This window comes from Heliangelus exortis, chromosome 1 (assembly GCF_036169615.1).
Source record: "Heliangelus exortis chromosome 1, bHelExo1.hap1, whole genome shotgun sequence".
Lineage (NCBI taxonomy): Eukaryota > Metazoa > Chordata > Aves > Apodiformes > Trochilidae > Heliangelus > Heliangelus exortis.
In genome coordinates this window covers 157,546,090-157,564,061 of record NC_092422.1, presented here as the reverse complement: position 1 = coordinate 157,564,061, position 17,972 = coordinate 157,546,090, and the positions used below count along the sequence as shown (strand labels likewise).

Genomic DNA, 17,972 nt, shown 5'->3' with positions numbered 1-17,972 from the left:
TGTAGCATCCCCACAACCAAAACCTTCCCATGCAAACCCAATATACGTGGCCTCAAACACATTTCTGAAGTAACCTATCTTTTAATCTCTCTCTTCTTTCTGAAAAGTTGAGGAAACAGCACTTCTTTCCAATGGTGGTAGGCACTGATAGGTAAGAAGTGCTCAAACATTTTGGCAACGGGGGCTGAACAAGAACAACAAATAGGTTTAAAATGCTTATTAAGGACATGAGTCTCACAACAGAACTGATCTCCTTGTAATGACAAACTACAAGGCAGGAACATGTCATAGTACCCTGCTGTAGAAAGTTCATAAGAAAGAACATTGTGATTTTACCTATTCACAACCTTTTTACTACCAAAAATAAAAAAATAAAAAAAAATCAAACATTGATAACTGAAAAGGGAAATACATATAAAAATGTTAAGCACAGAATACAGTATGTTATGGAGATCTTTTATAAAAAGAGGAAAACCACTAAAATATAAATAAGTGAACAATATTCTTGCTGACTGATTTAGGAAATAAAGAATAGCAAACTAAGGCAAATCCTGATATTCATGAGGACATATGTACCAAGCACTCCAATAAGATATTTCCTCTTCAATTTTTTTCATTTGTTCTTATCATAAATTAATTTTTTAAATATTATCAGAATTAATTAATAAAATCAAGACAAGAAGGTAATTTCAGTACACAGGGAATCACTTCTAGTCAAGATTCCAGGTGAAGTAACTCTGGCAGTTTCATCCACATCTCATTTGATTAATATTAACACTGGTAGCTCCTACACCTTTTTTTCATTTCGCTTCTTGCCTCCTGTTTCTCCAGCCTGAAAGCTCATTCACCTGGAAACAAGCTAATAGAAGTTCACATATAAAATGCAAAGCATTGTCCAAGCAGGACACTGAGAGAAACTTACTCCAGCAACCTGGTGTGATTGAGCTGGTGGGAGGGGGGCATACGGCAGCAACTGAAGGTAATCACCTTCCTTCCAGAGTTGTCATCACCTAGTGAACAAAACAGTAAAGAAAGCACTCATTTATTTAAGTAATGTGACCTCAGTGATCTGAAGGAATGGCTGGTATCTGCTGATATTTGGGGGTACCTGTATCTCCCATCCTTACTCAAAACACACTGCAGAACTTCACTGCTGAATCACACATTGCCTACAGAAAGCAACGTGGCCACCACGGCAGCTGCTGGGCAAATGACAAAGCTAAGCTGAAATTGTCACATTCAAAGGTTGCTGGTGCTCAGCTCCTGACAGGGAACACTTAAGTCCTCCTGCAGCATACAAGTCCTGGAAGAAAACATGCCTGCTTTCCCTACTAGTCTTGGAAGTGACCTGTTTTCAAACTCTTCATGCCCTATTGCTGGAATTTTTCAGAATACCGTTCTGTCTCCAAGCACCCCGGGCATGTGCTTTGTCTCACATCTAAATCAGATCTTTTTAACCAACTTAAGCTTTCTTAGATACTCTTTTCCAGAAGCACTGCTACATTCAGATCACATGTAAAACACTGCAAGTAAGGCATACAAGTACGTTTTTCATAAGCTGAAGATCTTTTTGAAGATCTTTTTTGAAGATCAAATGCTTTTCTCAGTGGTGACCAGTGATAGGACAAGGGGTAATGGGTGTAAATTGGAGCATAGGAGGTTCAAGTTGAATATCAGAAAAAATTTTTTTACTGTAAGGGTGACGGAGCCCTGGAACAGGCTGCCCAGGGGGGTTGTGGAGTCTCCTTCACTGGAGACATTCAAAACCCGCCTGGACACGTTCCTAGGCGATGTACTCTAGGGGGCCCTGCTCTGGCAGGGGGGGTTGGACTAGATGATCTTTCGAGGTCCCTTCCAACCCCTAAGATTCTATGATCTATGATTCTATGATCTCTCAGTGTCCATCCCTTAGTTCCTCTGACAATGCATACATTGCTGCACTCAAGTTCATTTACTCTTTTACTCATGACAGCTTCTCCCATACTATCTGCATAGACAAGGTTTGTGTCCATGCCTTGCCCACCTCACACCCAAATTCCACCATCTGGAACAGCAGGTGCAGAGATTACTGAAGGTAACTCAGCACCAGAGGCTGTGAGGCGTTCAGATTCTAACATACATCCACATTAAATACACCATTCTTTTTAAAGGACTACAGAAACATCCCAGAAAACATCCCAGAGATTGAATTGGTATCTGAGACATTCTGGGTCTAATTTCACTGTTCAAACTAGCTGGTATTTAATACTTGCTTCTATCGCTACTAAAACATCAAAGTTTGGCTTTGATATCAGTAGGAGCACAATGAAGTTAAGAACTGAGTGGGTTTTAGATATTATTTATAACTCTGTTCTTCCCCTTCCACCCCTAATTAAGTATCTGTAATTAAAAAACCAAAAACGAAACCACAAAACCCACGAATAAAAAATAAGTAAAATGGGGGAAGTTAAATCAATAGCAAAGGCACTGAATAAACAAATAAAATCATATGAGCATTTCTATTAAAATTGGGTTGGACAGCTTCAGACCACTTAACCTGTGCTAGTTTGTATTGCTGATGCTGGTTCAAATTTACTTGATCTGAACAAACAGAACACTTCCCAGCTTTGTAAACACCCATCTTCCACTGGCCACTGATTGTGCTATGCTTTCCTTCTTTCAAACAGGGAAGAGATGTCTGTCCTCACCTGATAGACCCCCCAAAAAATAAAATAAAATAAATAAATAAATAAATATGCTTTGTCCAGTTCCTACCTAGTTGTGCTCAACAGTACTTAGAGGTCATGATGGAACAGCAACTATTTAAACCCATTCCATTTTAGGCAAATAAGAAGACAAGGGAGGGAATAAGTGAAATTAACACTGAATGACTTGTCACATAACATTGACTGGAAAACATCTTCCGCATTATCAATTCCAAACCTGTGTTATCACCAGGAACTGTATCACTTATTCCTCCCATTGGTATGCTCAGCTCTACCTTGAGAAATAGTCAAGTTTTTCTATTTCTTGCCCCTCCTGCACATTGCTTTGACAACTAGCAACCTGCTTTCTCAGTTCCAGTCTAAAAGCCACAGCAAGTTTGTCCCAATTTGTTTGTGTGACAATGACATCACCCACCTAAAGCTTCTCCTTCAGTACTATTTGCCATCTGGAAGGACTTTCCAGACAACAGTTATATCCCTCCCAGACTTTACTTTACTGCTTATAATCAAGCTAGATGACCTGTCACTTTCCCAACCATGATAGTCTTTATACTTCTCCAAACTAAGTGCACTTTTCCTAAACACGGGTGACAAGAGTCAGATAATTCCAGAGGAACATCACATGCAGGACTTAAGAGGTTTCCTAAGAATATCAACATTGTTGACTTTACTGAAAAACAAGATTATGTAGCTTGACAGCTACAGCCAAGTAAGATACCTCTGATGGCCACACCACTCTTATGTCTCAGAAGACAGACAGTATCTTTTTTATTTCTATAAACAAAGAAATTTCTGGTATTTGCTTTAATAGCTCTTAAGGATGTAACTTGGCTTGAATTTTTGTAATTATCACTTCAGTTCTGTAGTTTTGACTTCCAAAACATGTCTCTGCTTGGCTGTTTTTTCCTTCCTATCCTTTTTTGGCTGAGTGTTTATTTTTCTTATCTTTCTCAAAGGTGCTTTTTCATCCCACAAGGTCTGGTATCCCTTCCCACATTAAAAATAAATTCTGATTCCTGGGTTAAATAAGGTGATTGCACACCACTAAAAGAAAATATGCACAATATAAATATAGGTACTGGGGTATTTCTGCATATTGTTCTTAAACAGACAATAATTTATTTCCTGAAGTTATTTTTAAGAGCCTTGTTTGATATTCTCATAGCACTAATAGAGGCATTATAATGTGACACACATTGATACAAATTATGTACTAAAATTAAATTAAAACATTAATAAAAGATCATCCTCTAACTCATGACTTGTTTGCAAAAAAACTGGTGTGTTGCAATGTACTGTAAAATTTTTTTTTTTTTAGAAACAATAATTTTTACGAGTAAAATAAATCTAAGAAAAATTTCCAGTTTAATTACTAAATGAGTCACTAATGGTTGCTGTTGGTCACACTCAATTGCTTGAATTTAAAAGGTGGTAAAAATATCCAGTTTTGTAAAAGACTGCAAACTTAGAATATTAACATAATAGACCAGTTTCAATAACATGAAAACTGAGGCAGAGAAACTTTCTCAAAATTACCAGGAAAGCAGAACACCTCATTCTACCACACTGCAGTGCCACACAGGCAACAAAAACAAACAAGAGAAGCTCCACTCTGTTAAAAACTAAATAAAGCAGCACCAGCTTCCCATTAGTGATAGGAATTAAGGAGAAGAAAAAGGCTGCCCTTTCTCCATAAGCATCAGTAATGGCTTGAACATTACCAAATTTTAACATGACACACAAAGTGCTGATCAGAACAGAAGCAGGTTTCCTTTGCCCCCCATACCAGAAGGGCTGTGACTGGAGCAGGCTAGGAAATTGCCATCATATTTGCTTCCAAGTCTGACATAGTTTGAATCCCATGACCTTGAGAATGGAATTTTTGGCCAAAAATGTCAAAGTGCAGTTTGAAGGGTAAAGTGGGCAGTGGCAGTTATCTGCCCATTCAGAGGAGAGTGCAATTTCAAGTACACAGATTTTAAATGAGAACATTATTTATATATATATAAATATATATTACTATAAATTAGTATATTAAATCTAGTATAGAATAAAAGATACATAATATATATAAATATAAAATTATATTTTCATCCCACAAAATCTATATTCCCCTACTGCTTGGACTTAAATTAGAACTTAACAATCTCTCCTTTTCTATAAGGGGCGAAGCTAAAAAGAAGTGCAATATCAACTTTGTTACATGATGTTTTGCCTTCAGGTCAAAAGTCTACTGTCATATTAACCTACTTTATTTCATAGCCTAATGTCACCCAACACTTTGACATGAAAACTGACAACCCTTTCTACCCACCCTGGAAAATGTGCTCCTCCCTTTATCTTTCTTCACTGCTTTTGAGGTCCAAATATTCAGGAGACATTCCCAAAGACTGAGCACCTTAAGTGCCTGGGCATTCACTGCCCTGGCTATCCATCCACTTACACCTTTTAAAAAGCCACTGGCTCAGATTCTGCTGTGGTCCACAGAAAAGGTTTGGCAGATTTCTCTTGGCCATGAGCAAGAGGCTCCTTCCTTTGGATCAGGCACTTGCTCTGGTGCAGATGCATACCCACGCAGCCTCAGAATTATTGGTTGTGTTGGGCAAAAAACCTCTCCTGGGAGCACAGCAACACCAGCCTCCTCCTCTGCACTCACAGGGGTCTGTAGAGCATGCTGTCCTCAACTAGATTTATGCACAATTAAAATCCAAGCTATCTGCTGCAGTTTTATTTGTCTGGGTTTCACTGAAAGAGACATGAATCATACATCACTTTGGATATCAAACTTCGCAGTAGAATAAAAAAGTTACAGTAAGACATGGAGTAGGGCAAGTGGAAAAGGAGATTGTTCTGCTTTTTAATTAAGAATTTGGATGGCACAGCACTTCCTAAGTGCTTCTTGCAAATGAAAAGGTTTTTTTTCTAATGATACAGCTCATTCCAACTTGCAAATGAGATCTTTTGAATGCTGTAATTTTAGCATAACTTTTTAAGACCTGTTGTTCTGATGGTACTAAACATTACTATTTTATAAGTGAAAAGTGAAATATCATTTTAGTCCATCGAAGCTTGCCATTACAGCAAAACAGGATCCTTAATACCAACAGTTTTACCATTCATTTCAATGGGAGCAGAAACAGGGTCAAAATCCAGGGGACTTGCCACAGCAGAGAAAACACTTGCTCACATATTTGTTCCATAGAATTTCAGCTACAGAAAATTATTCTAAGACTCAATTGCACTATGTTAAATGGCAAAAGAAGCTGTACTTCCAAAGCCTCCACCTATCCTTTATGACTCTGGGAAACATGGTGTTGCAAAAAAAAAAAAAAAAAAAAAAAAAAAAAAAAAAAAAAAAAAAATAAGCTTCTCTGTTTTGCCTAGGCTGAGTAATGGACAGTAAATATAAACTAATCCAACTATAAACAAATATAAATAAATTAATCCACTGTGGGTCTCTTCCCATCCATAATGGCAACCTTCTTAGTCATTTAATACCTCCAAGGATGGTGACTCCACCACCTCCATGGGCAGCCTGCTCCAGTGCCTGACTGCTCATGTTCACCCAGGAGGAGGATTGTACCTGTACTGCACCTGGCTAATTCTGAAAAGTCCTAAATGTGCAATTTAAATCAAGTACAAGCTCAGGTGTCTTCCTAAATATGAATGACTACAGTGAATGTCCAGGAGAATTCCTACATTGGGAACCTTGTTCATTCCCCTCAGCAAGCAAAGATTCCCCACCAAAGATTTCCTCATGGGCAATTTTCTTCTAAATTTTGTCTAGGAGGAATACTTTGCATAGCATATTTCATTCAGATCATCTGAAAGCAAAGGGACAAAGGAACAGCTTGCTTTTTGGTGTAATTAATTATTTAGATTTTGTCTGTGCTACTCCTAAAGTATCTAAAATTAAATTGAAAGAAAGATGAGTTAAAGCCACTCCTGAAGCTAAGCACTCTAGGACAGTACAGTTCCATCTGTCTGACTTTCTGAACTAGACCAGTGCTGTAGTTTTAAAAAGGGGCACTGAAAAAAAAAAAACCAACTGCTTTCAATGATGCAAAACAAAGTATTTTGATAATTCACAGGAAACATAAAAGAAAATTTAAGGAAAGCAAAGAAACAGCAGAGTAATCAAACAGGGAATATAATTTACATTTATTTGGTAAATGGGAAATTATGTTAGGCTTTTGTTTTTACTAAGGTATATTCAGGTGTAGATGACTTGTTAGGATACCCAAACCTAAAACTGAGCATACATTCATATTTGATTTGGCACTTTGAGCCATCACTGATTTTAACAAGCCTGTTGCTCTACTAAATTATATTTAAAGGATACCCATTATATTTTCTCAGATCCAACAAGAAAGCACATCCACATATTTTGGTATCATTAGGTCAGTTTTGTCATTGAAAAATGAGACTATAACTTATAGTCTGACTGTCAAAGCAAGGAGTGCAGTAAATAAGGATTAATTTCCTTTGACATTCTAAGAAGAAAATAGTAGGAGAAAGAAGCAAGAGGAAAACTGGTGCAGCATTTCAAAAATCCAAGTTCAATTCCTGCCTAAAGGATTTGAACTCATGTTTTTATCACTTGGGCAAGTTCCCTCTCCACTAGAGCAGGAAATAATTTTCACTGATATCAGTCTTTATTTTGGAGCTCCTCTCATAGCAATTGAGTGAAAAACATGGCAACGTCCAACTGGTCAGGACATGCTCTGTAAAGTGCAAAACCCACATTAAAATTTGCTCTTGTGTTGCAAATAGGTTATGAATCAGAGCCTTCAATTTCCTTCTTGAAAACTGATTAAGTCTTAAGTCACTCCAGTTAATTTCTTGGTTTCTCCAGACGGGTGCTTATGAAATGTCAGAGACACTGATTTGAAGAATACCCTTTGGAAATTAAAAAAAAAAAAATGAACAAAGTAAATTTTCTAAGGAAAAAAAAAATCTTTAGACACAGTTCTTTCATGTGGCACTGCAATTCTAAGATCACAGACCTGCTCCTGAATATATTGCAAGTAATTGTAAAACTGACATTGGGATGGACTGAAAATTATTAGGACTTGTGTCTTAGGCTTATTAGGTAATTGACTACCAGTGAGTTTTTCCTCATGATACAGAAACTAAATTACAATTTTATTTTTCACAGTCTAAGCTACACAACACTATTCTAATTCACTGGTGCAAAATCAGAAAGGTGCATGAAATCAACTGTATCTTGAAGACAAATATGGACAGTATCTACAAAGACCCCCACTGAATATCTGAAATCTTTAAACTAGAAAAACAATAAAAGGCAAACAAAGATTTTAAACAATTATGGACTTTGATTGCATTAGAAGTTTTGTCTAACATGTAAAAGGATGTCACTGGCAGTAAATGAAAATACAAGCATCAGAGACAGTCCTACTAAATAAGCACATATTCTAAAAAAGGTACTGCAAAAAGTTGTCAGCAATCATACTACAGAAGCAAACTACAGAAAAGAAGGAAGCTTGATGAATATCTTTTTGCAACAAATAAAAATAATCTTGAGTTTGTTCTTAGGAGCCAGATTGAAATTTCTCCTTCAACACAGAAATAAAAGAAACCCAGCACTGCAGCACTGTTCCATTTACAAACACTCAGGCAGTTCCACACTGGTATTTTTGACACATATCAGCCTGTAATTAATAAGCAATTATTAAAGCTTACATCTTTTTAAAATGTCCCCTATTCTCATTTAATTAATTTTATTTTCATATTGTATGAATACAACTCAGAAAGTCTCCCTTGCATATAAGACAAAACTATTGTTATGGAAAGCAGGTGTGAGTGATTTTAATTTGTGAGAAGTAAGAAGGAATTTTAGATATTTTAAAATTTAAATTAACTGTTGGAAACTACAATACTGTAAGAGATGGATAAATCCCTGCAAATATTTTCACCTAAATTCTTTGTTTTTTCTTTAATAATTTCAAGTAAGACATCTCACTGCCTTTTAATGACAAAGTAAAAACTGACAGAACAGCTTTCAGAATTGCATCAAAATAGCCAAACACTAAAATTACACCTTTTCTCATTCATAGAGATTACATCCATCACAAACCAGATACAAATAATTCAAAAATTATTTGTTCCAAACAGAATTGGCCATTTTCAAGATAGAAAGATCTGAAGAGCTCATCCTTTCCTAAATCCAGAAAACATCCAAACCTCACTCCATGCCAGGGAGCTCCCATTTGTGGAGGTGAAGCATGTCTTTAGATCATATTTTATTTCATCCCTTTTCTGCATTCATATGCAGAACTCCACATTCTCTTTTTATATCCCACCACCAGAGCTGCTTTAGAGGGTGCAGATGGCCACCTGAAGCACTGTTCCTGGCTTGTGCTTTGCATTTAAATTGTCCAGTACAGTTGCAAAACCATTTCATATATTTCTACCTAAAATGGTACCTAAAGTCACTCTTTTTGGAGCTTAATCAATGGCTAGGGGAGCTGCTTGCCAACACAAGACTAGGATTAAGGAGAAAGCCATCAAATAAGAATTGTCTTGTGAATGCCTCCATTTGCTCAGATGAATGCAAGCCAGCAGTATATCCTAATGTCTGGAATTCATTCTAGTAAGCTCCAAGATGAAACTCTGGAAACTTCAGGTAGTTCTCCTTAAAAAACACTGTGGCTTTCACTCTACTATACTGAAGCACATTCCCATTCTCCAACACATGGATAAGGAATATGTATAAGATGAAGCCAGGTAGAACTAATGAGGAAGGGGCAGGATGCTTACCATGCTGTCCCACCACATGCTCTCTGTTTCACCATCAGTAAAAACAATTTTTTCAAAGGAGCCATTTCAGTATGATTCAACTTCTCATTTCAAATTTTTCTCCTTTTTTGAGCTCTCCCACCATTTTAACACTTCCAAGTCAAATGACGGAGTCCTTCTGAGACTATGAAAAGTACAGGTTTTGTTTGCCATGGGAGTAAGTAAACTTTTATTTATTTAAGTCAGCAGAGAATGTCTTATTAATTGATTGACCAAATGACTGACCAATAAGATTGCCAGGTTATCCCCTTTTTCCTTAGTATGGGGGGATGGAGGAGCTTAGTCTAAGCACTGACTTGGGGGTTTCACCCGGCAGTTCTGCCCATAGCTGCAAAAATGACAATGGTTCATCCAAGAAAAATAAACACCCAAGGAACCTTCAGAATTAACACCAGCTAAACCAGACAAAGGTCAAGTGCTTATAAATTCCAGGGCAGCTTTGAGTGATCAAAGAATGAGGAGCAACAACAAACACTTACAAAACTCTTATGCATGATTAAAGTTGAAACAGTAAATACAAGGCCCATCACAATTTGATGCTAAGTATACCACCAGGATAAAAAAGAGCCCTGAAGATCTCTTTATCTCTTTTAAAGCATTATCATGTAGCACTGCCCCATAGACAGATGGGGGAGGTTCTTAGGTGGACAGTTACAGTGCCACTGGTGTATCCAGCAAGTCTGTTAACACATCTATTTCACACTTTGTCAGTTTGACTTCAATGGTTTCATTAATAACTTTTCTATCTTGGTATTTCCCTTGTCCTAAAACTGGTGCTTGAGTGAGAAACATCCCAGTGGGTTAGCAGGTAGTAGCTTTTGAATCACAAGAATGTCAGTCTGTTATTGCCTTGTTCATAAATTTGAGACTTGTGCTGGGGGGTTGGTTTTGAAGAAGTTAAAAGGTAATTATTATCCTGTGTATAACTATCTTCAAGAAGATAATCTAATGGGTAGATTTCTCCTCCCACTCTGGTCAGAAATCACATTACCAGGGATTTCACTGCCTTAGTCAGTCAAACCTCACTAAATCACTGGTTTTGCTAAATTTCACATTCACTTGGATACCACCCTGCTCATAGCCTGAATCAGGAATGCACATATGCACAACCTGAGTTCATAATTTTCCAGAAAAATCATAACCTAGGTTCACCAGAGTATGAGATACAGAACGTTTCCACAATATAACACAATCTCAGACTTTGTTGCATTGAGTACCACCACTTGTTTCTTATTGTATATGTTTCTATATTTCAGGATTGTGATTATATATAATGCTATTTTAACAAGCACATTGATGCCAAAAATAAGCCAAAAGGAAAAAATATACAATACATATTTCTTTATAAAAAACTCATTTTAAAAGAGGTGGTTTTATATCATAAATATGCATGGCTCTTATATACATTGCCAGAATGTTTTGAAAATAAGTAAATGTAAACATTAAGTGATCCAATATTCAAACATGCTATGTACCCATAGCTTTTCTCCATGTCACAACAGAAAGCAAGTTGGTAAGTGCAGTTAACATTTACATCAACAATTTCCTTTTCTGCCTTTTATTAGTTTTTATACATTAACAGTTGCACACCCTTTCCAGGGCAGACTAGAAAAATGATTACATGTGGCTACACAACACTTCAGGTTATACAGAAAACAAAATAGTTTAACACAAATAAAGTATAGGTCTGTTAATAGGTTATATTATATACACATATTATATTATATATATATATTATATTGCTATAACTGTGTCTTAAAGGAAAATTAAGCTCTAATATTTGGCTTACAATTCAGCCATAGCAATTCACTGTGTTCACATATTCCTGTTAATCTGCTTTACAGGATAGTCTGAAAGCAGCATCATGATTCCTGTGCATCACCTTGAGGAGTACAGCAAGAAAAATGTCTAGTAAGCATGATGCTGTAGTATCTCTCCAAACATACCTGCTAACTGAATGATGCCATGTCTTGCAACATCATAGTAAGGGTGATTGATATTTAATTCAGGATCCTCAAGTGGAGGAGACACAAACATTTCTTCCTGTTGTGACTGTGTATCTTCCGCCTCATCTTTCTGCAGTTCTAAAGGTGAAAGCAAAAATGCTTAAATGCTAATGAACAATGAAAAACTTTTGCCTCTGATACAATATTGAGAAGCTAAATTTTAGCTCAGTTTGACAAAAAAAAAAAAAAAACAACAGGCCTTTATCACCATTTGTTATTATTTCAATCAATTTCTTGTTCTTTATCCTTTGTCACATGTGAGAAAAGCAGCCTTTTAATACCCCAAAGCTACCTTCACATCCTCCTTGTTATCTGCTAGGGTGCTCAAAAAAATCTTGACAATGACTGGACAGCTGGCAAGCTGTGACCTTGTTATTCACAACTGCTGGTGTTGTCTCCTCATTTCCTACACTTCCACAATCTGCTAGCTGTATCCATCTACAACTTCTTGTCTTTCACCTCCAGGTTGTTGAAATGGAGAGGTCAGAGTTTCTGTGTGCCAATATGTGCATTGACAGCAACTCCACATTGACACCCCCATGTGAACACTTCAGGAGAGCAGACTCATCACATTGCATAAAGGTAGCAAAGTGCAAACAAATCTCCATTTCACCTCCCTCAAAATCAACCGTTTCCTTTAAATCCTTTAATCTTCTGAACTTGCAACTGGCAAGGCAGCCAAGAGTCCATCCAACATATCCTATGGGCCAAGTAAAGGTGTGAAAGTCTGCTCAAAAGCCCTGTAAAACTTTAGTAGAAGCCCTCCAACTTCAGTAGATACTGGAACTAGATCCTAGAATTAAAATCTTCTTTGATCTGAAACGAGCAACACAAGGTCAGTTGAAGTTGTTCCAGGGTTTCTTCGTTTTGTTTTGGGAGGTTTTTCCCCAACTTTTTTCTTGGTGGCTTAAGAGAAGAAAAGGCACACATAAAATGAAAAAAATATATGTTCTGATAAGGTGCACTGTCACCTGTACATCATTCCTCTCTTTAAATCATGCAGGTTTTAATAAGGCAGAAATAACAGTTTTATCTATGACATTACTAACACTATTTTATAAAGTACTTCAAGAACGTTTTGCCTTCTAATCATCTGCACATATCATATGCTTTGACCACCACAAAAGATATACTAGGGCTGAGAGAATATATTAAGTATTGATTTCAGCCAGATTTATGTACCAGTAGCTAATAAGTGTTAGGAAAAAACTCTTATTAAATATTTCAGAATGCTTTCCACTCACAGTTACGCAGTATCTTTATATCCTATAAACAGCCACAAGAAAGCTTTATTATCTCATTTTTATTTTTAATGTGATTTGTACAAAAATGCATTTCACAAGGATGAAAAATGCCACTGTTGGCTGGGCCTCTTGAAGACAGAGGAGTCAGGAACACCTATACTATTTTTATTTTTTTCTTTAAGTCTGAATTCACATTAAAGCCTCCTTGGAAAAATAAATCAGCAGTCCTAGAGAAAAAGAAGATAACCTGCCTTTAGGTTGAACACAAAAAAGTTCAAATTCTTATTATCCCCAACGTGTATTTTTCTACTCTTTAAAAGTGCATCATATAAAAAAAGATACAGTAATCTTAACTGCAAAAGTACTCTTTTGCCTGAAGAAATTTTTTGTCCCCAAAGCTAGGAAGAATACAAACATAATGCACTGTAAGAACTTCATAGTTTTTTCTTTTTTTTAATATTTGCCTCGCGTTAAAACTCCGAACAAGGAAAACACTATTTTGTTTATCAGGTTGTTTTTGTTTGTTTGTTTTTTATGTCTGACACCTGTAACCACCTAAAGTAACAAAAAGTTCCAAAGGGGAGAGAGAAAAAAAAAAAAAGCTTGTGAAGATATGAAGCAGGAACTCTGAACCATTTGCCACCATCCACTGAAACTAAGAGGCTTTATTAAAGGAGAAATGTATATTCAGGTTAAATACCACAGATACAACTAATATATTAACTACGGCCTTTGGTACCAAGAGGCAGAGGCTAACTCTTTCTATAAAAAATTAATTTGTACTATGCATAAAAATGGACAGGTTTCCAAAAAGGAAGGGTAAGGATTTATAAAAAAGCTTCTAAGCTACCTGGTTTTGATATGTGCCAAAGAACTAGAGAAGCAAAGTAAATATACTTTCCCATTTCTACTGCACTTACTTGCAGGCACTAAGAAGTCCCAACAGTAATCATATCTACTGAAAAGCTACTTGATCCTAACCTAGTAAGATAATTCATTACATATGCTATTTCTTCTCCTATCTAGCGTTTTTTCATGGGTGAACAAGAGGACTGGAGCTCAAAAGATATTTTGTAATAAACACAAATAAAAAAGATTCATTATTCCAAACTGAGAGAGACCTGGGCTCCATTTTTTTCCCTTCTAATGATCATAGAATCATGGAACGTCACGTTGGAAGGGACCTCAAGGACTATCTCATCCAAACATTCTAATATTATTGTTTATATATGTTCCAGCACCCCATCAAGCTGACAGAGGAGTTTATTTCCCTGCTCCATGAGCTACAGCAGAGGATCATCTGTCACCACACATACTCCTTCAACACAGGACAGGAGACAACATGAGGAGACTGATCCAGAGCTTGCCAAGGCTGAGAGTAAAACTGCTTTCAGTAGATTTTGAATCAGGCCCTAGGAGTAAAAAAATCCAGCCCACTGCTGCTGGAAGTCACGAGAAATGAGAGCTGAGGTGAAGGACAGGGAAAGGGAGACTGAGGTGGTGGTGGTGTTGGGGTGTAAATTAAAAAAACTCTTTGGAAGACTCTTCAGCCCGGCATCCTCAAAAACTCAAGGAAAAAAAAAAAAAAGTAACCCAATCTTTCAAAATAATGAGGTTCCTAATGCCATGGTCATATTACTCAGCTCAACTAACATCTTTGGAGATAAAATGCAATACAGCAATTTCTGTGATCATTCAATACTTGTCTGTTTGGAGAAATGACACCCATTTGTGCCACAGTATGTGATGATGGTGATATTCCAATAGCCTAGAATTGCACTAGGAACATCTACCAATAATTCATAAAAGCTGCATGTATTAAACTAACCTTCAACCCTAATGGCTTTAATAGGGTACACATCAGTACTGTGGCTGTAACTCATATTGGATTGCTCCAAGTATTAGGAAATGTTGGCGAAGCCTCTCACTGAAGATGATCTATTAAATCACCTGTAACTCTACACATGTCATTCGAAGTATAATAAAAAATATTTACCTATTTCAGCTAACTTCTCATAGTCAATCTCAGACATGTTTCCCCTTAGAAACAAGTCTATGCAGATCTTGCTAACTGATTTTTGCAGGATGAAATGACTCTTGCTTCAGCCCTACAAAAATAAAGAAAAATAGCTGTCATCACAATATGTCATATTTAAAATGTTATACAGGTATAAAAAGAAAACAACTTCCACCACCCCAAAGTCCTATTGCCCAATTATTATTGAGGACACAGCTCATCTGCATTTGGGCACCATTTTCCTAAAGCTTAGGGTACTACATATGTATTTTTAAAACACCAGTCAAAAAAAGAAAAGCTATGTACAATAACGACTTCCAACAAACTGATGAGGTTATACTGGGGGAAGAGGGTGTCTTTTTAAAATTACTTACATATTGCACACTTTTAATGATTAACACTAGAAATGCAGATTAATCCATGTCTGGAAACTACATGCAACTTCTTAATTTTGTCTTACTTTTATTTTTCTGATGAAGAAGATATATACTCCATATGCTCATACTGAAGTCCCTTATTCTAAAGCAGTTTTAAAATTTATTAGACAAATCATTTATACTGCACATTTCACATGAAAGAGCTTCATGAAAATTTCAAGTGAGCATTAATATACAAAAAACAGAAAAAAACCAGCATTTCCTGTGTGCAATCACTGCTTTTTGTCAAACATTCTGTGGAGTGCTTTGTAAATAGAATACTAAGTAACATACCCAAAGTGAGCATCAGGAGCTAAGAATACAATTTAGAAGATGTTTTCCCCAAGCAGCTGCTCCAAGCAGCAATAAGAGTACTTCCCCTAAATTAAAAACCCAGATTCAGGTCTGGAGGTGAGAAAGAAATTGAGACTTTCATATTCTGATGTAAATTTAATTTAAAATCCCTGTTTTATATCAGTTTGGTTTCATCTAAGCATGTTAAATAAAAAGAAAACAGGCACTTTTACAACTCGGTTGTTGAGAAAAGGCATAGAGAAGCATTTTCCCCTCTGCCAAGATTTTAGATAGTGTATTGCTATTTCAAAGCACTGAAACTGGGAAAATATTTTGGACTGAAACCAAACAAGACCATACAGATCCTGCTTGCTGCTGCCCACCCAGCAAATCCCAAAGATTAAGCAGGTTAAGGAGCTTTATCCCAGGCTCACCAGCCAAAGCTACATACCATCCTTTTAATTTCATTTTTAACCAGACAAGGGATAGATAAGTAGCTTTCCAGGAAAAAAAAAAGTGCACATCAAAGCAGCAAGTAAAAGTCTGCTTAGGAATATGTTTGCCTGTTTTGCTGAGGAGGGATCAGGCATCAGAGCAACCACGGCTGCTACCGGTGTGGCCAAGCTCTAACTGGACAACACAAAATCCATCCCTCAGGTCTCAGAATATACAGGACAAACAAAGTTGCATCCTTGTGTATGACCACAGCTCCCATTCTAATATTTAAAAGCTTTTGATGGCTTATGAAGCTTGTCCACAGATTTTCAAAATGTTTCACAAATCTGGTCTAATGTAATAGTGGTAATCACACTGCATTTCCGTAACTTGCTGCACGGAAGATAAACTGTGAACATGCTTCCACCACTTTGAAGATTTTCAAACACCAAGTATTTTATAAAACATTGTTTCTTGTTGAAAATAATTATCTCCGTTTACAGGAAATTCTCAATTGAAAAGCTCATACTCAGGGAAAAGTCTCATTAACATCAAAAAAGAACACGGTACAATTTCTCACTGAGCAACAGTTTTCTTAAAAAAAAAAAAAAAAGCAATTCTTTGATAGATATATTTCAGTCCATGGTAATTTTACCACATGGTGTTCAAAATACAACTCCATTGTTGTTTTATATTTCTGATTAAAAAAATAATAAATTAGTGATTAATATTCCAAATATTTATTATTATAATGAGTGGTATCTAGCCATATCTAAAATCAACAATTAGAAACTGGGGTCAAAATGCATGTTTTTAGCAACTTATTTGTAGCACGTGTTGCAGATGATTTAGGAGTTGATGCTCAGTAGTACACAAGTATCTACTTCAAATAGACAAAATTTAAAAAACGGTTTTAAAGCAAAGAGTAGTTGCAAAACAAGGAAAGCTGGCTTTTTCTATCTTATCTGAACAATTTCCTTTTCATTTTTTTTCCCTAAACAAAATGTTTATATTTTGTAGGAATGTAATGATGCTGAGAAGTTTTCAAGAGGCCCTGAATTCAATGAAAAGCTGACACTTGTATTCCCACCTCTTAGACTCCAGCTCGACTGAATATTTAAATCAGATCTTTCTGCTCTTTGCTGAAGCTGGAACTTGACCACAATGGACTCTTTGTGACTTACTTTTCTCTTACATTTTTCAGTTTAGTTCTCATGGTCTACAACCTGAATTCAGCCAACTTTCAGAACAAAAAAAGCCAATGTTCAATATATCTGATCTTCACAGACTTCATCACAGCCAAATATTTCCCAAAGCTCTTATAACGAAATGGGGCACTACCTTCCTTCTTCAGTACCTATTTAGACCCTTTCCATCCTATGCAATTTTAAATAAAATCATAAGTAAAACCATCATTCATAAAAAATAGGCTGGTTCAACACCAGAATGCTTTTCAGAGACATGAGTAATGAAAGTCTCAATGAACTGATGGAACAGGAAAAAAAGCCATCTCCTTGAGCCCCCATTTGAAGGAAAAAAAATAATAATACAAGCCTTCTGTTGCAAAGCACTGAATAAAAAACAATTTCTCTTCCATAATAATCACTAACCATATAATCAGAAGAAGTAGCTCTACCTAAAGAGGACAGATTTAAATCTCTTTCAAAACCTGCTGAAAAACACCAAGCTTTTGAACAGCAAACTCTGTACGAGTGAGAGCAACTATGACGGCGATGAAACACTTGGCAAACATTTAACACACAAAGTTGCTAGGAAGTTAGAAATAATCTAAATGGAATCAAGGAAGGGAAATGGGGAAAGAAACCATCTGCCTGCTTTTCAGCTTACTGTTCCCCTGGGGCAGCAATTAGAAAGTTTCCAGTTACATGACAAATTTAACTGCGGCACCCTCGGAAATCGATTTCCCGTTGACCGCAGCATTCTCTGTTCCTAGGAGATAACATAATCTCCTTAATAGTGTTCCATGCCACGTAGCACTGTTTCTAGTAAACTGTCAGATTTAGTGCCTTACCCCA

General features: G+C 36.5%; 1 protein-coding gene across 2 annotated transcripts in view; it reads right to left on the bottom strand.

The window, feature by feature from the left end:
• ARHGAP8 (Rho GTPase activating protein 8) overlaps positions 1-17,972 on the bottom strand; it is an 81,673-nt gene that overhangs the window by 44,643 nt on the left and 19,058 nt on the right. For both annotated transcript variants that reach the window (XM_071733282.1, XM_071733281.1), the window contains exons 2-4: positions 14,771-14,882; positions 11,471-11,608; positions 923-1,010 (exon numbers count right to left, since the gene is read on the bottom strand). In XM_071733282.1, coding sequence (XP_071589383.1) covers positions 923-1,010; positions 11,471-11,608; positions 14,771-14,807 — 263 coding nt within the window. In that variant the 5' untranslated portion in view covers positions 14,808-14,882. The remainder of the gene's footprint in view (positions 1-922; positions 1,011-11,470; positions 11,609-14,770; positions 14,883-17,972) is intronic.